This window comes from Diaphorina citri, unplaced genomic scaffold (assembly GCF_000475195.1).
Source record: "Diaphorina citri unplaced genomic scaffold, Diaci psyllid genome assembly version 1.1 scaffold718, whole genome shotgun sequence".
Lineage (NCBI taxonomy): Eukaryota > Metazoa > Arthropoda > Insecta > Hemiptera > Psyllidae > Diaphorina > Diaphorina citri.
This window is the reverse complement of record NW_007378151.1, coordinates 3,665-26,503: the sequence shown is the minus strand read 5'-3', so window position 1 is coordinate 26,503 and position 22,839 is coordinate 3,665. Positions and strand designations below refer to the sequence as shown.

Here is a 22,839-nt window from a genome sequence, read left to right as displayed (position 1 = left end):
CCGTACCTCTACTGGAGAATCCCTAAACCCGACTAGCTTGGGAAGCCCTCGTTAGCGCTAATTATAATAGTTATCATTCTATATACAATATGTATATAGTATACAAAGAGAAGATATTTGTCCCGAAGGGAAAGTAAGTTGTTGGAATCTTTATCCAGGAACCACAGAGTGGAAAAGGATCAAAAGGATCGAAATAGAAGATATTTGTCCCGAAGGGAAAGTAAGTTGTTGGAATCTTTATCCAGGAACCACAGAGTGGAAAAGGATCAAAAGGATCGAAATAGTTTTGACAGAGGGAACTGTAACTGCTAGCGTCTTATCTTCCCAAAATCGATGAGAGAAGGAAGACAGGATAGGAGAAAGCCAGCCACTCTGAGAACGAACCTTATCCCTTCAGGATAAAATCCGCCCCGGGCGGGAATCGAACCCGCGGTCTAGCGCTTACAAGGCAGACGCGTTACCAACCAAGCTAATAGGCTGGCTCGGAAACTTTAAATCCAGGAACCATAGAGAGGAAAACGGTCGAAATGGTTTCTTTTGTTTCCCCAAAAACCAATTTATATTGGTACTAGGGTGGAAGTGCGAATGAGATGAAAGGGAATGTTGCTGACTAACTTTCAGTGCTTTTACGAACATATATGGAGGTAGGTGTAATAATAAGTAGGTATTAAATTAAAGTAAAATGCGGTCAGAATAAACTTGGAGAAACTGGAGAATTCCTAAACCCGACTAGCTTGGGAAGCCCTCGTTAGCGCTAATTATAATAGTTATCATTCTAATGTTGATAGTATAATAATGATAAAAGCACAACTTTTGTGTTCCGTTTTGATGATAGTCAAGTTATATTTTCTCTAATGAAAATCTAATTAAGCGTTTCTTTCAGTTTTCAGAAGAAAAAAAAATGTTTCCTTTTCCCTTCATCTTTGTCTTTTTTCTTCTGCCTCCTCCTCCTGTCTTTAACATTCATCCTCCCTCCCTCTCTAATTCCCCACCATTTTTCTTTCCCTTCATCATCTCTTACTGATCTCCCCCTTCATCCTTTCTTTCTCCACCTCTGTTAATCTCCTTTTGTATCTACTCTCTATCTCCTTCCTCCACTCTTTCTCCTCGCTTCCATTTCTTTTCCTTCTCCGACCTCATTCTTTGACTTTTCACCGTCTCCCTTTATCCGTTAACTTATTCTCTCTCATTCTTTCACTACCTCTCTGTCAAACCATGTTATTCTTTACGAGTATCTACTCCCCTCCTATCCTTCTTTTTACTTTCCATTGCACTAAGTATAGGGCACCTATACTTTGTAATAAGAAAGTTTTGGAATATGTCCAAATTTTCAAAATCGGCAAATAGATGAAAATATCCGTTTTAGGGTCCTCTGAGTCCAATTTTTAGTGACCGTACCCGTTTATCCCTTTTTGTAGTTTCGCAATGTAGGTACTAGAAAGTCGAGTGATGTTCACACCAGATTTTCTCTAGAATATGGCCTCTATTGTAATTTCCAAGTTAACGTGTTGGCTCTTCTTTAGGCACCTAGATAGGTAGATGAAAGTAGATGACGGTTGATTTTACAATTGTGAAGCATATAGAACTTTCATGTATGTATCTGTGATTCAATTGCATGATAGAATTTCCATGTTCATACCTTCACATCACACAGAGGTGGTATTCTATTTATTACTATTCAGAAGCACATTTTACATTGAGCTGAATCCTCCTCTACTAAAATTTCAGCTATACACATTACACATCTATGTGGTTCAATTTCATGATAGATAGTTTAACTAAACATTTTTAAAGCCCTTCACACTTCACATCATCAACTTTATCAGCCCAATAGAGCCAACACCAGATTCATCTTCATCTGGTGTAAAATTTTCATATAATACCTATGTATCGGTCATCTGGTGTTGTGTTGAAAAAAAAAAGTAGTAGTTTTCCGAAACAGAATTATCAAACCACGATTTCACAAGTCGAACTTTATCCAAAACTTTCCTCTTCCTTTGTTTCAGGGCTGGAGTGTGCCATCATGATTTCGCCGTCACAAACAGAGCTGCAGAGGTTTCAGAACACCAGCTATATTGTGGGATGCATGAGCAATGACTCGGACACCAAACTGGATGACATCATCTGGAGGAAGATCCTGCATAACGATGAACGCGAGAAGATATTTGTGTTCCGTTTTGATGATAGTCAAGTTATATTTTCTCTAATGAAAATCTAATTAAGCGTTTCTTTCAGTTTTCAGAAGAAAAAAAAAATGTTTCCTTTTCCCTTCATCTTTGTCTTTTTTTCTTCTGCCTCCTCCTCCTCCTCCTCCTGTCTTTAACATTCATCCTCCCTCCCTCTCTAATTCCCCACCATTTTTCTTTCCCTTCATCATCTCTTACTGATCTCCCCCTTCATCCTTTCTTTCTCCACCTCTGTTAATCTCCTTTTGTATCTACTCTCTATCTCCTTCCTCCACTCTTTCTCCTCGCTTCCATTTCTTTTCCTTCTCCGACCTCATTCTTTGACTTTTCACCGTCTCCCTTTATCCGTTAACTTATTCTCTCTCATTCTTTCACTACCTCTCTGTCAAACCATGTTATTCTTTACGAGTATCTACTCCCCTCCTATCCTTCTTTTTACTTTCCATTACACTAAGTATAGGGCACCTATACTTTGTAATAAGAAAGTTTTGGAATATGTCCAAATTTTTAAAATCGGCAAATAGATGAAAATATCCGTTTTAGGGTCCTCTGAGTCCAATTTTTAGTGACCGTACACGTTTATCCCTTTTTGTAGTTTCGCAATGTAGGTACTAGAAAGTCGAGTGATGTTCACAGCAGGTTTTCTCTAGAATATGTACGCTCAATTCTCTCACTCTATCCCTCCTTATTCCTGTCTCAGTTTAATCTTGGCTTTATATTCATGATTAAATATCTTTTGAGCGTACTTTTCTTCCTTGTTAACCGACTCGTTTTTTTTCTGTTCGTAATTAAAAATGCACCGACATCGGTACAGCACCGAGACGTGTTCTGGCAACCAGGTTAGTTGACAGAGTTTAGCGGTGGTGGCTTGTCAAGTGTATAATGTACAGGTATGGTGTATGAGGTTCTCCAAATGGCGTCCCTAAAAATCAAACACGGAAACAACGAAATTCATTATGTTTGAATTTTAAAGGCTCTATAGTACTCAATAGCGATACCGTCATGAAAGAAAAATTTTGCCTGCGGCCAGTGGTCATGGAGAAGTTGGTAACTTCTGGTATGAAATACAATCACCCCCAAATCTAGAAATCTAATACAGTTTTGTGTTGGAATTTTAGTCAGTTTGGGTTTTTGCGAAGCAGAGATGTGTGTAAAAGCACCCAATAACCAATAATGCCAACATATTGACAGTTACTGAGTCCTCCATCAAGATATGTATTAACATGTGGATCAGTCTATCTCCATTAAACCACTTTTATGAACACCCTATAATGCATTTTCATTTCATATTGTATTGTTTTGTTGGAAAATCACGTATAATAATAGGTATGCATTTCGCGTTCCTATCAGCATAATAGACAGTTCAATTTTCTTCCTCCCCCGTATAGCTCTTAATGGAAATTCATCATTCTCTCACACACCGAATGAAGAATTTTCCGGTAAATAATTGATTATTGAATAGAAATAGAGATACGTATAATAAAGTTATACTTCGATAGAAACTTTGACTCTAATGAGACAAATTCATACAGGTACCTGCATTTGAGATAGTACCTCTGTATCAACAGTTAATGTTATCAGGGACAACCAAAACATATGCTACTTTGAGGCAAAGTCTTTGGCTGTTTATATAAACTACTACAATCTACCTACATTAGTTTACGCATCTGAAAAGGTGGGTACTAGGTATGCAATACACTTCTCCCGTGGTATCATTATTGTGTAACCTCTTCATAATCCAATCTTCCCCATATACCTAATGTAGGTATAAGTATTGTTACGTCTCGCCTATTACTGGAAGTCCAAAAAAATAGCACATCCACAAATGTAGGGATAGATCCGTTCTATTGATTCCAATGTCTAGAAGATCGTCCGATAAAATACAAAATCATCAATTTCAATCAAGTATTTTGCTTGCCATGCAGAAGGTCCCGGGTTCGAATCCCACCATCGACAAAAGTTTGTACTCGTTTTTCGATTGCAAATATTTCAACGGGTTACTTTCTGGTGTTCTCGTGTTGAGCCAGCACCTAAATGGGAAGTATTGTGTCTCTTCTCGCCCATCTGATGAGAGGCATACTACGGGATGGGCATGCTACGACACAGACCACATGCGTCTAATGTAGCAGTTGTTCCATTGCTACGAAATAAAAACGGCGGTCGAACACTCATCTTATAAATAAATAAATAAAAAATAATAACTTTCCCCTCTTATTTTCTTCTATTCACCACTGGGCAAGTAGGTAAGTATGTACATATGTATACTCGTATGTCTGTAGATATTATTTTCTTTTGCAGAATATCCGAAAATTGAGCACGCACTGCTCCTCCATTTCAAACAGAGTTTATTGAGGCGCACCACGAGAACTCTAAAACCTCAACGCTATAACCAAATGAACATGGGTGTCAAACTGTTGTGTCAAAGTGAATGCTGTGTGAACTGATGAAAATGAAGAGAAACAAACATCATAGTACACAAAAGAGAAAAATGAAAGTGGTGTGAGAATGAGAATGGCACACGAGAGAGAAATGGCGAGGAAAGAGAGACACACAAAGAATACAAAACAGCAGAGGGAAGCGGAGAGAATTTCATAGTCTCTAAAGTCAAGCGAGAGTGACGAATTTTACGAGTAAGGTGTGAAAAGTTCATTTATCATTGAGATAACAAAGAGAGATGGCAATTTCCAGGTATTTTGCACGAATTTCAACAGCTATTTATTATTATCATTATCTACTCATAGTGCGTGAAGAGGGCAGAGAGAGAGAGAGAGAGAGAGAGAGAGAGAGAGAGAGAGTGAGTGAGAGAGAGAAACTTTAAAAGAGGAGTAGGTATGTATTGAAAAAAAAGTCCCTCTCAATCTCTCTCTGCTGATCAAAAAATTTATATTTGTAAGCACTCACAAAGAACCTTATAAATAATTACAAATACTTACCCTATAAATCTTGGAATCCGGGACATTGTACCTACTTACCTATGCCTCTTTATCATTCTAATTTCCGTTTCTCAGAATTTTAAATAAGGAGAGAGAAATCAAAACGAAATCAGTCAGCAGAAGTAAAAGTCAAAATAAATAAATATTCCTGACATACGTATAGGTACATACCACCTATAACTTGTGAAAGATTTTTTACTCCCTATTTCTTCTACCATTTTTTCCCCTTATTTTCATTCCAAATTTGAATAAGAAAAAATGTATTTACAAAAAGCATATAAAAAGTTAGAAAAAATATCAAGTATAAAAATTGAAACAAAAATAAAAAATACAATAATAATGAAATAAAATTACTTTCGAAAATTGTAACAAAACATTTCTACTCGACTTATCTTCAATTTTGCAAGAAAAAAAAAGTTGGGGATGATATTAAACAATGAGTATGAAAATAAACACGCCATTAAAATTTAAAATTCAAGCTATATCAATTTGAGTGCTAAGAAAGCAAAGGCCCAGGGCCAAACGTACAGACAAGATGGTCAAGAGTTCAAATGAAAATGCAAAGACATGGCCTTACTCGGTTGTAGGTAGCCAAACTTCCGGTGTTAGGACATCTGTAGATATTATCAACTAAATATGTATCTATATCTTTATATCAATTTGAGTGCTAAGAAAGCAAAGGCCCAGGGCCAAACGTACAGACAAGATGGTCAAGAGTTCAAATGAAAATGCAAAGACATGTGGCCTTACTCGGTTGTAGGTAGCCAAACTTCCGGTGTTAGGACATCTGTAGATATTATCAACTAAATATGTAAACAAAATATGTATCTATATCTTTTGGTATGTTTCTGTTATGTACTAGTATCTATTTCTGTAAAACGGTCAGCATAATTATAATGGAACAACTTGTTCTAAGCAGACAGACAGTGTACAATATTGTTGTTAGTTTCCTCTATGATATTGCAATCAGATCCTTACGGAAGTTTTGAATCACAGAAATCACTGTCCATTTTCATCGTCCTAACCACTCCATAACCCTTCATCCCTCGTTCCTGATCCCTGTAGTAACGTCGTTATTTAGAAAGCTTGAAGAGCGTTCTGCGTTCTAATGTCTGATGAAGATAGATACATTAGGAATAATTACCTTCCATTCTCTATGTGCCTTCGATAATTATCTTTTGTTCAAAGTTTTCGCTCCAGAGTGGAAGTTTCTCCTTGCATCAACTCCATCAACATTAAAGTTTAGCATATTCTCCGCCTCTATTGTAATTTCCAAGTTAACGTGTTGGCTCTTCTTTAGGCACCTAGATAGGTAGATGAAAGTAGATGACGGTTGATTTTACAGTTGTGAAGCATATAGAACTTTCATGTATGTATCTGTGATTCAATTGCATGATAGAATTTCCATGTTCATACCTTCACACAGAGGTGGTATCTATTCTATTTATTACTATTCAGAAGCACATTACACATTGAGCTGAATCCTCCTCGTCCAAAATTTCAGCTATACACATTACACATCTATGTGGTTCAATTTCATGATAGGTAGTTTAACAAAACATTTAAAGCCCTTCACACTTCACATCATCAACTTTATCAGCCCAATAGAGCCAACACCAGATTCATCTTCATCTGGTGTAAAATTTTCATATAATACCTATGTATCGGTCATCTGGTGTTGTGTAAAAAAAAAAAAAAAAATAAAAAAAAGTAGTAGTTTTCCGAAACAGAATTATCAAACCACGATTTCACAAGTCGAACTTTATCCAAAACTTTCCTCTTCCTTTGTTTCAGGGCTGGAGTGTGCCATCATGATTTCGCCGTCACAAACAGAGCTGCAGAGGTTTCAGAACACCAGCTATATTGTGGGATGCATGAGCAATGACTCGGACACCAAACTGGATGACATCATCTGGAGGAAGATCCTGCATAACGATGAACGCGAGAAGATATTTGTCCCGAAGGGAAAGTAAGTTGTTGGAATCTTTATCCAGGAACCACAGAGTGGAAAAGGATCAAAAGGATCGAAATAGTTTTGACAGAGGGAACTGTAACTGCTAGCGTCTTATCTTCCCAAAATCGATGAGAGAAGGAAGACAGGATAGGAGAAAGCCAGCCACTCTGAGAACGAACCTTATCCCTTCAGGATAAAATCCGCCCCGGGCGGGAATCGAACCCGCGGTCTAGCGCTTACAAGGCAGACGCGTTACCAACCAAGCTAATAGGCTGGCTCGGAAACTTTAAATCCAGGAACCATAGAGTGGAAAACGGTCGAATGATTTCTTTTTCATTATAGAGGACTCAGTAACTTTGTGAAGTGATTTCTTTTGTGATTTCTTTTGCTTCCCCAAAAACCAATTTATATTGGTACTAGGGTGGAAGTGCGAATGAGATGAAAGGGAATGTTGCTGACTAACGTTCAGTGCTTTTACGAACATATATATATGGAGGTAGGTGTAATAATAAGTAGGTATTAAATTAAAGCAAAATGCGGTCAGAATAAACTTGGAGAACTTAAAATACATCCATACTTATCTGAAATTTTCATGATAGGATAGTTTAACCAAAGGAAACTGGGAATCATGTCTGAATTTGCATGGCAGACAACACAAACAAACAAAGTTCTTGTGCAAGCGAAGTTGAAATTTTCAAAAAACATCACACAATTCAAAATTGTAACAGATCCAAATTTCCCAAGAAGAAAAGTACCTAACTTGACATACTTTCAACTTGTCAAACAAAAAATGGAAGTTGAAGTACAATCTCTTCTTTAAGCATTATTATGATGTGGGTTAAGTAAAGAACTGCTTCTTTAACAAACTTAAATAAAAGTTGAAAGGAATATAACTAGGGATGAATACAAATTCGTAAACATGAAAGTTGTACATAATTATGTACATATACGTGCGTATTTGAAATAGAACTAGGGTAAGTGTACCATTTATTCGCCCACCTAAGGGATTTTCCAGATAAAAACGGTTATAACTCTGGTCCTAATTATTTCGAAATAATGATCTTAGGTTCTTTTGAAGCGGAATTTAGTCCCTAATAGAGTGTATTTATAGCGAAATAATAGGTAATAGTCTACCGATTTTCCGAAAATTTCCATCAAGTGAAAAAAGTGGAGTGTTCCTATTATTCGCCCACTTTTCAGAATGATGTTCCTATTATTCGCCCATGGAGTGTTCCTATTATTCGCCCACTTTTCAGAATGATGTTCCTATTATTCGCCCATTTGGTTCCAATTATTGGCCCACCTCAGTTTTTTAATAAAAATTAATAATTTCTCAAATCTAATTATATGTAGGTTTAGAGGAATAAAATAGATATTGATTGAGTCCATCACGGATATATTCGCGTTAATAGAAAAAAATTAGAAAAATATTAAAAGAAATAGAGTGAAAATATGAAATGTGTAAACTAAATTGAAACATTTTTGTGTATTACCTGTCAGCAAGAAGCAGACAAATAATAGAAAATAATAATAATAATAATAATATTGTCTACTTTATCATAGAATATTGTCTACTTTATCATAGATATCTCAAGATTAAATAATATTGAAAAATAACGTGTAGAAACCTTAAGGCGTGAATATGAATCCTTAAGAATTAGATTTTAGCAAAAATCGACTTTTTTTTGGAAGGAACTTTGATTTATAAACTGAATATTAAACAAATTAGGTAGGTACATAGGTACTGATTTTCTCTAATCACTACGGGCTAAAATTCCCGGAGGGACGGACCCTGCTTGTTCTAATTTTTGTTGTTCTGACTACAATTTTGGAATACCACTGATTCGATAGTATTCTTTAAGCCCTTTCTTTTGATAAAATTGGATCTTGAAAAAGTTCGTCCAGTTCAGATTTATGTGGCGTAGACCCACAGGTGGGCCAATAAATGGTACGTTTTTAGGTGGGCGAATAAATGGTACACTTACCCTACGTACTCAAGTTAGGAAGGTCCTCCTCGGTCATTCTGAATTTCAGACCAAGTGGTATTTTACAATTCTACTTTTATCTTTTCCTGGTGAAAACATCCAGGTAAAATTACGAAGATTACTTCTGAACATCTGGTACAAAAGGTACAAGCTCTGTGAGCACTCGTAATTCCATTTTCGACTTTCTTTTAAGTTCAGCCAAGTAAAATATTTTGTCAAGTTTTTCTTTTGTGAAAAGGGATAAATTACGAGTTTTCCTTTCAAATTAACTTTATTTATTTTGCTGTTCACACCTAAAACGTGTTGGTGCCTGCCTCACCTGTATCTAGGTTTATTGCATTAAAAAGAGGTAAGTGTTGTCTGAATAGTTTAGACTTTTATCTTTGTCAAAGAGGATTTTCCTTCCCTTGTCTACAAGGTGACAAAGCTGTCCTTTTTGACGGAATCTTTGAATAACTAAAAAAGTGTTAGAGGTATTCATTGTTCTACTTAACAAACAATTAGATTGTACCAAACGTTGCCAAAGCCAAGTTATGTGGGTAATTGGGTAGTAATAATAACGTTCTCTTCACGTAGACAAAATTAAGACACCCAATTAAAGTGGTGTTGACCGCCTCATCTAACATCTGGAAAGCACGTTCAAGCTGTCAAAAGCACCAGTAGTTACTTAAAAGTAATATAGCTGTTCCATAACAAAAGGTCGCAAGCACTAAGCAAATAAACCTTTTTTCTGAACATGCGGCAACACTGTATAAACTAGTCAAAAACACCCCAGCTTTCTACTATTGTACAAAAAAGAGTACGAGTAATAACAAAAGGTCGCAAGCACTAAGCAAATAAACCTTTTTTCTGAACATGCGGCAACACTGTATAAACTAGTCAAAAACACCCCAGCTATCTACTATTGTACAAAAAAGAGTACGAGTAATATACTTTGATGTAAGGGAACGAAGGTAAAGGGGAGTGTTTAGCTGTGTAAGGGAGGTATTTTCTTGTCACTTATCCTTTTTATTTATGAATGAATAATTCACTCCCCGTAATCATAGCTTCGGCACTCAACCCTGTTCAAACATACGCACCGTTTGTTAAGAAGTCGATACTTGCACACATTTTCACATGCATAGGTTTTCCAAGGTTTTTCGTGCTTACCGATTCATATTCCTCTCGTTATATTTTAAAGAGGAACATTTGAAGTAGGCTACAGCCTACTTGAAAATGAAACATGTTGAGATGAAGGACCGCTTTTTATTATTATTATTATTATTTTTAAGAATCCGTCCACACAAAAATGAGTGATAACACGTGTCAGCCTGACAATACAAAAGATACAACTCATTTCGCTTGTTGTTCTTTGATTGTCTTGCATAAAAGGTCGAAAATGAGATCTTTAATTCCTCGGGTAATTCTTTACTCGTGTTGTGAAGTATGTTGTATGTACTCGAAAAAAAAGAGGTTTTACCCTCAAATTTTCAAAATACGAGATAGAGGTATGAAGATAGTGTTCCCTTTTGTTTCAGAGTTCACGTCAAGAAGAGCAACAAGCCAGCAGTTTTGTTCCTCGTGTTCGAAAACTTGGAACAACATGACTCGGGCAAGTACGAATGTTTTCACACCTCCACAAAGGACGCGATAGTCATTGACATGGATGTGGCCATTCCTATCACATTCATGGATACGCCAGAACATGTAGAGGCCAAAGAGTTTTCCAGTCCAACGTTGAGGTGTGAAGTGGCGGGCAAACCTGATCCCGAAGTTCATTGGAGTGTAGGCGACAATCCCATCACCCACTTTCTTCAATTAAAGTTATGTTGGGCACTCCAGTTACAAAAAGAATTTCCCTCTTTATTTGTACTTTCATTATGAAAGAAGGAAAATGAACCAACGGTTGTATGTTGTTTGTAAGGACGATGCAAGACTTGAGGTGTTAGAGGCGTTCTACCTACAAATAAAGTCAATAACTTTCCTCTGATAGAAAAATAATCAAAATCTCAGATTTAGAATGTAAAGCGTAACAGAGGACTATCTTTCCTTTTATTGATTTCAGATTCCAAATTCAAAGAACTCGCGGACGGATTGCTCATTCAGAATATATCCCGACGAGATGCTGGTACTTACCAGTGCAAAGCTTTCCAGTCCAGCAAAACATTGACAGACCGGAAAGTCAGAGAAATCAAGCTGAGAGTTACACGTAAGTTATCTTGAATAATTCTTGCCCTTTTGATATTGTAAAATGGATAATTTCACAAGACAGTTCAAATCTTATTAGTTCCAACTCAAAAACTTCAGAGTCTTCAGACCAACCTAACCAAATTCATTGTCGAAAACTCCGTCCCATATTCTAGAAACTGAAAGTCACAGAAGTTGTGTTGGCCACAATTTAACAGACTTGGAAACTGTTGAAGACAATTTAACAGGCTTGGAAAATGTTGGCGACAATTTAACAGGCTTGTAAAATGTTAGCGACAATCTAACAGGCTTGGAAATTGTTGGCGACAGTTTAACAGGCTTGGAAAAATGCCTCCCTCTTGTTTGGTGCGATATTGCCATCACCCAAGGTAAAACCATGATATTCCAAACATCTTTATTCTTGTTGTTTTTTTATACAACCTCATTTTTATTCCATACAACCCACCATCACCCAAGGTAAAACCATGATGTTCCAAACATCTTTATTCTTGTTGTTTTTTTATACAACCTCATTTTTATTCCATACAACCCAATAGTATCCCTTTATTCTTATTCGTTGATTTATATTATTGGGACTTTTCAGTCCTTTTCCTGAACTATTGCAAAGCAGATGCGACATGTTTCTAGGAGCGACGATCTATGATATCTCTGGAACAAAGAACACTAAGGTAATTCTGGTGTAGGGTGTGCAAGTTACAAAAATTGAATATTTACATTTCAATTTGAGAGAGACAATACAAGTGTGTGGGCCATATTTACCTTTTCAATAATAGAGAAACAAAATTATTATTACTCACGGTGTGAAAACATTAAAAATTCATGACTTTCAAGCACACACCATCTCCTCTTGCACTCCTTGCCTCCCTAGATGGAAGAATTGGAGAAGAATATCAAAATATCACATAATCTCCCCTCGAACAGCCCCACCCATCATTGGAAAAGGGGAATACGAAATAAAAGTATGTTCCGAAAGTCCCTTCCACAAGGGAATAACTCGAAAACGGGTTGGAATTTTAAAATTCTTTCCGTAGAATAAATTTAGGGACTCGTAATTCGTGACGCATCCACTTGGGTGATACTTTTTTTATTCGTCGTGTAAGTAAAACTTAGCACACTGTTTTTTTTTTATGGGAATTTCAGTAAAATCAAGCAAAACACGTACCATAACGTCTAGGTACATTCTTTACGAGTGTGTATTTTTCAGCTTGTTTGATTGCAGACACTTGACTTTTTCGGCTCGTTTGCGCTGAGACTCTCAAACACAAGATTGAAAGCAAGAGCATTATGTCTTCAGATGAAACCCCTTTCATATTTCAACTTTTTTCTGGAGATGCAAAATAATAAAATTTGGAAGGATCCTCAATTACTTGCAGTCTGATAACTTTATTAAAAAAAAAAAAAAATATTTTCTCCAGACGAATTCAAGTTTGTGGACTTGCCTAATTACTAATTATCCATAAGCAACAACAAACCATCTATCCCTGAAATATCCTGGAGAATTAGAAAGTGATTAGGATTTCGGCCGGAGCCAAGGGGAAACATTATCACACTATCACGACACTAACCACCTGTTCACCTGCCCCTCTAACCCTACCACACTTACACCCATGGAACTCTGGATGAGGCCGGTACAGATGGCTGAGATCCTGGACCTACCCCTGGGACAAGAGTTTGGAGAGGAGTCCCCTGATCCGCTGTTACTGCTACTATGTACAACAACAACATTATCACACTATCAAAAGTACAAAGTAACAACAAGAACATTTTCGGCTAAATGTAAAGAAGCATTGGAATGAAAGTTCATTACCTTCACTCCGGCAGCTACGTGCTTCTGAGAAAACAATGGAGATTAGACTTCTCACTTTTCAGACATAATGCGATAAGGAGCAATACGAGGCTAAAGGATTCGACTCGAATGAAACATACCGCTCACGTGAGGGAGCTTTTTACGAAAGCGCTAATGCGATAAGGAGCAATACGAGGCTAAAGGATTCGACTCGAATGAAACATACCGCTCACGTGAGGGAGCTTTTTACGAAAGCGCTTTACAGCTTAGGCATCAAAAGCGCTGTAACTTGTAACACTTGATACGAACTTTGGTACTTTCTATGCAATCTATGCCAAGGCCCGGAAAATAAGATGATTTGAAGCATTGTGATGCGGCATTGTTTGTAACACTTGATACGAACTTTGGTACTTTCTATGCAATCTATGCCAAGGCCCGGAAAATAAGATGATTTGAAGCATTGTGATGCGGTCTTAAGAGAAGTTAGAGAACCGCTTTGGTTTCACAAAGGAATAATCCTGGGAATCGCTCAGGTTCCCTAGAAATTAAAGTTACAATTGTTACATTCACATTTCATTTGTAGCGTGGAAACTACAACACCAAAATTCGTCGATCTACCTTTCCGAAATGGGTTCTTCCGATACCAATAAGTGAAAAGATAATAAAATATAAACGGGGATTATTAAAAGTAGGTAGGTATCATAGATAATTCTGTGGAACACCGTTCTGTGTGGTTATTGCGGTGCCACACTTGGCATTGAACGTTATTTACCAGCACATTATCACATGGGGGAACAAAGATTATTTTCCCCTCCTTAAACTTCCGTGATGCCATAACTGTAATTCTGTACCTATAGGAATTCAAAATGGAAGAGAGCATTCCATACAAGACCGTATTTAGGGGGCAAGGGAGCCCACCACCCCCTCGGGCATCATATTTTTCCTTTACTGTAGGCGAGCCTTCGAAAATTGGAGCATCCCCCCACCGGTACATCACTGTTGGGACCCTTGGTCCCCCCCCTCGAATCCTGGATACGGCCCTGATTCCATATACCTAAGAATTCCTTAAAAATAGTGTGGTAAGTATTGTAGTATAGAGTGCTAAGAGGGAAGAATGGGTGAGAATTTAGAAACCAAAATAACGCCTTTCCTTTCCCAACATGAGGGCTTCAAGAAAGGGTTCAACACAGAAAGATCAAATAAAAAAACTGTCTCGTCTTCTCATCTATTTTCACGGCAGAAGAAACACGGAAAATTGCCACCAGAAAACATGATGTTTACCGCGTCTTTTTACCATCTTTTTTCCTACGGTTAATTCCTCTCTTTCCTTGCAATACTTTGGGAAGAACCGAAATCCTTACTTTTTCTTCCTTTTGATATTTGATTTAATGTTATTACGTTCTAGTGCTGCTCTCATAGGCAGAAAAACGCTTCTATCCTGTGCAAGAAAGCGAAGTAGGAGGAAGAGAGATGGTCGGTAAAATATTTACTCGTACTCTAGAACTAGCTATGCAATGCAAAATGACACTTGTAAAAGTTAGTAACCCCTTCTTTTCCCTTTTTGGTCGTTTTAATTTTGATATTTGATTTAATGTTATTACGTTCTAGTGCTGCTCTCATAGGCAGAAAAACGCTTCTATCCTGTGCAAGAAAGCGAAGTAGAGGTCTGTTTTTCATTCGACGTGGGTGCGATGCGAACCCGACGCGTGTTTTTCATTCCACTTCCCCTACTTTAGCGTCAACGCTGCGTCTTAAATCCCTGATGCGAGTCTCGAGTAGCTTCAGATTCCGCCATATTGTAATTGTATTGAGGGAAATGAAAAAAATGTTTCGTAAAATCTCCACTAGATGTCGTCATGTTTGTTGAATTTCCACATTACCCCCACTCCTGACGCAGAGTGAACGCCAAGTGGACGCCGCATCGATGCGGCGTAGGAATGAAAAACAGACCTTAGGAGGAAGAGAGATGGTCGGTAAAATATTTACTCGTACTCTAGAACTAGCTATGTAATGCAAAATGACACTTGTAAAAGTTAGTAACCCCTTCTTTTCCCTTTTTGGTCGTTTTAAATTAGAATGATAGTGCAGTTTTAAACATATTGTTGATGTTTCAAGAAGTAGGGACTTTTGCGTCGGGCACCAGAAGTACCTGAGATAGCTAGCTGGTATTTACTGGTTAATATGTACATTCTGGGTTGATATTAGGGTTTACCTAATGGATCGAAATGCTAGACAAGGAAAAAAAAGCTCACCCCTAAGGGAATTTAGCTATAACGTATTTTGTGCATTTTTGTAGGACATTATCATATTACAAAAGAGGAACTTTAATACTGAAGAGTCTCAAGTTTTGGATAAGTACATTTTTACGCTGTATTTCCCAGAAGGTAATGAGAGAAATACACGAATGTTCGCTGAATTCTCACACCAATTTATGTGCGCTATGTTCTCCACTTTTTAATCCTAATTTATATTTATCTTTTTTAAGTGTTTTCTATGCTGTATTTATAGCCTTGTACAAATTTCTTTCTTCAATTAAAGTTATGTTGGGCACTCCAGTTACAAAAAGAATTTCCCTCTTTATTTGTACTTTCATTATGAAAGAAGGAAAATAAACCAACGGTTGTACATATGTTGTTTGTAAGGACGATGCAAGACTTGAGGTGTTAGAGGCGTTCTACCTACAAATAAAGTCAATAACTTTCCTCTGATAGAAAAATAATCAAAATCTCAGATTTAGAATGTAAAGCGGATGCCCTAACAGAGGACTATCTTTCCTTTTATTGATTTCAGATTCCAAATTCAAAGAACTCGCGGACGGATTGCTCATTCAGAATATATCTCGACGAGATGCTGGTACTTACCAGTGCAAAGCTTTCCAGTCCAGCAAAACATTGACAGATCGGAAAGTCAGAGAAATCAAGTTGAGAGTTACACGTAAGTTATCTTGAATGATTCTTGCCCTTTTGATTTATATCTCGACGAGATGCTGGTACTTACCAGTGCAAAGCTTTCCAGTCCAGCAAAACATTGACAGACCGGAAAGTCAGAGAAATCAAGTTGAGAGTTACACGTAAGTTATCTTGAATGATTCTTGCCCTTTTGATATTGTAAAATGGATAATTTCAAGACAGTTCAAATCTTAATAGTTCCAACTCAAAAACTTCAGAGTCTTCAGACCAACCTAACCAAATTCATCGTCGAAAACTCCGTCCCATATTCTAGAAACTGAGCAGTTGTGTTGGCCACAATTTAACAGACTTGGAAACTGTTGGCGACAATCTAACAGGCTTGGAAAATGTTAGCGACAATCTAACAGGCTTGGGAAATGTTGGCGACAGTTTATCAGGCTTGGAAAAATGCCTCCCTCTTGTTTGGTGCGATATTTTGATGCGCATAATAACTTGCTAATAATTACAGAAACCGTCACAAATCCCTGCAATACAGGGGAAGGCAGGAAGGCGTATTTCGTTCTCTCTCTCTCCCCATCCTCTTATCTCGAACAAGCCACGAGACAAATGTCCCTTCTCTCTCCCTCCCATTCTGTATGAAATAAAACAATATGCAAACATGTGTAATTGTTGTATCTTATAACATCACAATATAAGAGGCCTTTAGCTCCTCGAAATTCACATGAAAAAAATCCATAAATTCTCGTACCTACATATGTATGAGGTCTTGCATCACTTCCTTTTCATAATTTATGATTTGATTTGCAAAAAGAGCTATGTAGAAAAAGAGAATCTGGCTGGGGGACGTTACACAGGGAGTAGACCAGCTTAGTCCAGCTGGGGGACTTTAAGCGGGGAGTATACCAACCTGAATTTCCTTTGCTAAAGAAATAGCAAAGGGCATCCACTCGTAAAATTTGTATCCAAAACCAAATCTCAGCCCAAAGCAATCACCCTAGCTAGGACTGATTGAGAGGCTAACGAAAAACGCCGACCCCGTCTGTACACGGGAAAAGGCGAAGTCTTCAAAAGCAATATCATCCTCTTCTTTTCTCAAGTTCTTCGAGTCTTAGAGCTGCGTTGTTCTCTCGTTATTTATTTACCTTTTTTCTCTCCCTCGCCTTCCTTCATGTCGTGTTTTCTTACACTCGTATTCCCAAGTGTTTGGCTTCAACTTGAATTCTTTACCTTTTCTCTCCCTCGCCTTCCTTCATGTCGTGTTTTCTTACACTCGTATTCCCAAGTGTTTGGCTTCAACTTGAATTCTTTACCTTTTTTTCAACTAAAATGTCGGTAGATAGGTACATATTAGAAAGTCGTAGGCCTGTCTATCTCTTTCAACATTGTTTTTTTTTTTCAATAAAAAGAAACTGAGTTTATAGCTTTCCTGTTGCCTTTGTCTGAATTTACAATCTTTTTTAAAGGTCCCCCACTACCTTGATTTACACTTTTCTTTTTTTTTCAACTAAAATGTCGGTAGATAGGTACATATTAGAAAGTCGTAGGCCTGTCTATCTCTTTCAACATTGTTTTTTTTTTTTTTTAATAAAAAAAAACGAGTTTATAGCTTTCCCGTTGCCTTTGTCTGAATTTACAATCTTTTTTAAAGGTCCCCACTACCTTGATTTACACTTTTAATGCCTAGGTACAACCATGTTTGGTTTGGCTCCCACTGTTACCTATTACCCCACATGCGAATATGTGGGTAATAAAAAAGTAAGAGCATGGGAGGTAGGTTATTATTGCTACGTATAGCTGTACAGGCTTCACGTCTCTATGGCTTCCATTTAACACTTCAAATTAACTGTGTCGGAATCAAAAGGGATAACTATTCATGCATGAAGTTTTTCCTGTTGAGTTTCAAAAACAAAAGGAGTGGGTAATAAAAAAGTAAGAGCATGGGAGGTAGGTTATTATTGTTACGTATAGCTGTATAGGCTTCACGTCTCTATGGCTTCCATTTAACACTTCAAATTAAGTGTGTCGGAATCGAAAGGGATAACTATTCATGCATGAAGTTTTTCCTGTTGAGTTTCAAAAACAAAAGGAAAAAAATTCCTGCTCGAGAAGAAAAATCTTAACAATAGAAACGAGAGAGAGTACCGTCATTATGGCATTGAACAAGCTCGTACAGGATTCACTGGGAGATCCTGTAGGAGGCATCATGGAGAATTTCAAATTTCCACGATCAGGATTAATAAATTGGTGACATGAATATCCAGGGAAAAAATCCTGTTCCCCTAGTTACAACCTTTAGAACGGAAGCAAATCATGGCTGACGCCCAATAAGGAATCACCGCATCGAAGGTATTTTAGTTAGCACGCGATAGTGACCATTCCTCTATCACGTTTTTGGTTGGAAAGTTCACACGCCGATATCTCGCAGTTCGGAAACCCACGACTAAATTAGTCATGTCTTATAAGAACCACTTTTATACTAAAAGATGGGTAGATATTTTCGTTGGTTCTAAACGAAAAATATGGATTAGGGAAAATCAGGGAAGTACGAATGCATCTCCAAAATTTCAGTCGTATGACTTCCAAGAAGAACATCAATCACCCTGTACTAAACACCAACACGCTTTCCGCGCAAACAATACTTAAATACCCAACACATTTCACTCCTCGCTTGGGTGGAACCATTTTCCACCCCCACCCTGTTTACAAATTAAAGTTGAGTCTCCGGTACCCTTAAAGTTAAAATACTTGAGGATAATTTTTCCTGGAAAGTTAGAGGACTGTTTGTGCTAATGAGGACATTCTCGTCTACCCTGTTAGGGCAAAGATTTCATTTCGTCAGTACCTGCCATGATGGTGAAGGTTCAATTTCAGCAGGAGTATAAAATTTTGTCCTCAATATTCACTATTTTATTTGAGAATGCGACTACAAAGCAGATACCATGTTATGATAGTACCTTACTGCTCGGGTGAACTGGCAAAGGGACTCTTTAGTTCAATTCGATAATATAAATAAGCATCGCTATGGTAATTAATTAATTAGGTACTTAGAAGCAATCTCGAGTCTTGGTAGAGGTGATTAATGTTCAAACTACAATTTGATCAACGCTCCTTTTGGAGTGATATGATTTCTTTCATAAACTCATATCTATGGATTGGTAGTTCGGGCTAGTGTAAGATTATCCAGGCCAGCCTAGTTAGCTTAGTTGGTAGCGCGTCTACCTTGTAAGCGCTAGGCCGCGGGTTCGATTCCCACCCAGGGCGGATTTTATCCTGATGGGATAATGTTTTGTCGTCTCTTCATATTTGAAACTAGCTCCCCCATTTTGTTCTCACGGGGCTCTGACTGCCAAGCGAACCCTGAAATCTATACAAAGAACCAAAAAGTAGGACGCTAACTAACGGGGTTGAATTTGAACTTTTAATGACCTCGTAGGGAAATAATTCCGAACTTGTTCCAAACAAGGACAGTGCAATGACCGTTTTTTCTGTATACCTACCACCAATTACCAAAATTATGATTACTGGCCTGGAAAAGATAAAAAAGCAAAATATCTAGGTAATCTACCAATATGATTTTTGTGCCTACCACCAATTACCAAAATTATGATTACTGGCCTGGAAAAGATAAAAAAGCAAAATATCTAGGTAATCTACCAATATGATTTCAATTATGATTACTGGCCTGGAAAAGATAAAAAAGCAAAATATCTAGGTAATCTACCAATATGATTTTTTTACCTACCTGGTAGATAAAGCATTCTTGGAGGGGAAATAAAGCATTCTTGGAGGGGAAATAAAACCATGTAAAATGGTCAGTTTTACCAAACAATACAAATTAAAACATTTTTCCGAGGAGTTTAATTTAAACTGTATTTAGCTTCCGGTTATAACATACATGGTACCTACCTACTACCTAACCGAAAGTCTGTTGAAAAAAAAAAGTTAGACATACATTGGTAATTTTTTTCTCTCACGATTACAATTCAAATGCTTTAATTTTAATCGTCTTTAATCAGTGATTGTTCGCTTTTTACCTACAACAAGTCAATATACTTTTTTTGTTTCCATATTCTAAACTTCCTATCTGTACATACAAATTAAAACATTTTTCCGAGGAGTTTAATTTAAACTGTATTTAGCTTCCGGTTATAACATACATGGTACCTACCTACTACCTACCGAAAGTCTGTTGAAAAAAAAGTTAGACATACATTGGTAATTTTTTCTCTCACGATTACAATTCAAATGCTTTAATTTTAATCGTCTTTAATCAATGATTGTTCGCTTTTTACCTACAACAAGTCAATATACTTTTTTTGTTTCCATATTCTAAACTTCCTATCTGTAGCATAAAATGAACATGTTTTTTCCTACCTTCATTTGCATATTTTAATATTTTTCCACGTCAGAAATAATATCCCATGTGTTATCAATTATTGTTATTGAGAGAATGGATAATTCCATTATCTTGTTGTATTAATATTTTCAGTCACAGTGCAGTGGAAACTCGCCTCCAGGGCCTAAAAGATCGGGTCCCGTTTCCAATCCCAAGTCCCGGAAGACCGGTAGCCTTTCAGCGACAGTGGCCGGTATTCATGTGAATTATCCATTAATCGCTTATAATAAATGAATGTCATTTCTTTGTGTTATGATGTCACATTTTTTGGTGCTCACTGTAGCATTGTAGGAATTTCCAAATATCTCGATAATCCTACCACCCAATCTTTACCTACCATCATGCTGGCACCGGTCGCCCGCAGTCACGGAATCAATCATTTTAATTATATAAAAATCTTTACCCCGCCGGGAATCGAACTCGGGTCTCCCACTTGCAGGGCGAGCTCAGTGATCACTACACCATGGGAGCAATACCTAACTTACCTACCGAATATTCTTTTATATTTTAATATTTTTCCACGTCAGAAATAATATCCCATGTGTTATCAATTATTGTTATTGAGAGAATGGATAATTCCATTATCTTGTATTAATATTTTCAGTCACAGTGCAGTGGAAACTCGCCTCCAGGGCCTAAGATCGGGTCCCGTTTCCGATCCCAAGTCCCGGAAGACCGGTAGCCTTTCAGCGACAGTGGCCGGTATTCATGTGAATTATCCATTAATCGCTTATAATAAATAAATGTTATTTCTTTGTGTTATCATGTCACATTTTTTGGTGCTCACTGTAGCATTGTAGGAATTTCCAAATATCTCGATAATCCTACCACCCAATCTTTACCTACCATCATGCTCGCCCGCAGTCACGGAATCAATCATTTTAATTATATATAAATCTTTACCCCGCCGGAAATCGAACCCGGGTCTCCCGCTTGCAGGGCGAGCTCAGTGATCACTACACCATGGTAGCAATACCTACTTACCTACCGAATATTCTTTCCCCTGCTTCCAGACAAGCCCACATTCGCGGATGATAATCCAGAGTTTGCCTACGGCTATATGAATGGAACTGCCAATGTGACTTGTCAGGTGACAGCAGAACCTCCTGCTGACTTTCGGTGGTTCCGATTTGTCGAAAGGAAAGGAAAACGGCCGTTCTATCCCCGGGAGTTTGGGGCCATCATTATCAATGAAACCAATAGGAATACTATTCAGGTAAAATAAAGAAATCAATAAATTACTACATAAAGGATCAATTAATCTGGCTGGGGGACGTTACACAGGGAGTAGACCAGCTTAGTCCAGCTGGGGGACTTTAAGCGGGGAGTATACCAACCTGAATTTCCCTTGCTAAAGAAATAGCAAAGGTTGAGTGCGAAGGGCATCCACCCGTAAAATTTGAATCCAAAACCAAATGTCAGCCCAAAGCAATCACCCTTAGGGCTGATTGAGAGGCTGACGAAAAACGCCGACCCCGTCTGTACACGAGAAAAGGCGAAGAAAAAGAAGAAAGAGTTCAATAATAAAAAATAAAGAGATCAATAAATAAAAAAATGAAAAATACTTGAAGGAATTTTTCTCCGTTTATAATCCTCCCCACACTTAAACATCCCTCTTTCCCTTGTTTTTCTTATCATTCCTTCTCTCCCTCTTCTTCTCATCCTGTTTCTTCTAATCTTTCTCCTCTCCCGTATTTCCACCTTAATTCTTTCCTCTTTTACTTTGTTTGTTTTCTTCGTTCCTTCTCTCCCTCATTATTCCCTTATAATTCTTCTCCTTATAATCCTGTCTTCCTTCTCTCTTCGATTTCGGGACGATAAGACTATAGCAGTTACAGTTCCCTCTGTCAAACCTCTTAAAAAAAAAAAAAGATTATCCATCAGTGTTGGACTTTGATGATGATATGGTAGCCAACATCCACTCTGCTTCAAGCCATTCTGTTCAAGATGGAATTTAAAACATAGGTACGTACTCACTCGTACCAAAGCAATTTGTTCGAAATGGGTTAGGATTGTGGTGCTCGTGCTATCATAATGATTGGTTATCTTTATGTGTAATATTAATATAGGTATAGATTTTCCACAAATCACTCGTACCAAAGCAATTTGTTCGAAATGGGTTAGGATTGTGGTGCTCGTGCTATCATAATGATTGGTTATCTTTATGTGTAATATAGGTATAGATTTTCCACAGGCACAAAAGGTCCCCCCCTGTCCATTTTCACCTCAACCTCCATATTCGCCTCCACCTCCATTTTCATGTCCACCTCCACTTTTGCCTCCGCCTACTTTTTCACCTCCACCTCCACTTTCATCTCCACTTTCACCTCCACCTCCATTTTCTTCTCCACTTTCACTTCCACCTCCACCTCCATTTTCACCTCCACCTCCACTTCCAATAGGTTAGGTTAGGTTAATTCAGGTTAGGTTAAGTTAGGTTAGATTAGGTTGGGTTGGGTTGGGTTAGGTTAGGTTAGGTTGGGTTGGGTTGGGTTAAGTTAGT

The 22,839-nt window shown here is 37.6% G+C and overlaps 1 protein-coding gene across 1 annotated transcript; it reads left to right on the top strand.

Annotated features, from left to right (window-relative positions):
• Positions 1–2,023: 2,023 nt before the first annotated feature.
• Positions 2,024–21,571, top strand: LOC103511480 (opioid-binding protein/cell adhesion molecule-like). Its single transcript, XM_017445003.2, has 5 exons — positions 2,024–2,153; positions 6,914–7,088; positions 10,576–10,845; positions 11,101–11,246; positions 21,350–21,571. Exons 1-5 carry the CDS (start codon positions 2,024–2,026, stop codon positions 21,559–21,561), a joined length of 933 nt encoding a protein of 310 aa, XP_017300492.2. The 3' UTR covers positions 21,562–21,571.
• Positions 21,572–22,839: the final 1,268 nt, after the last annotated feature.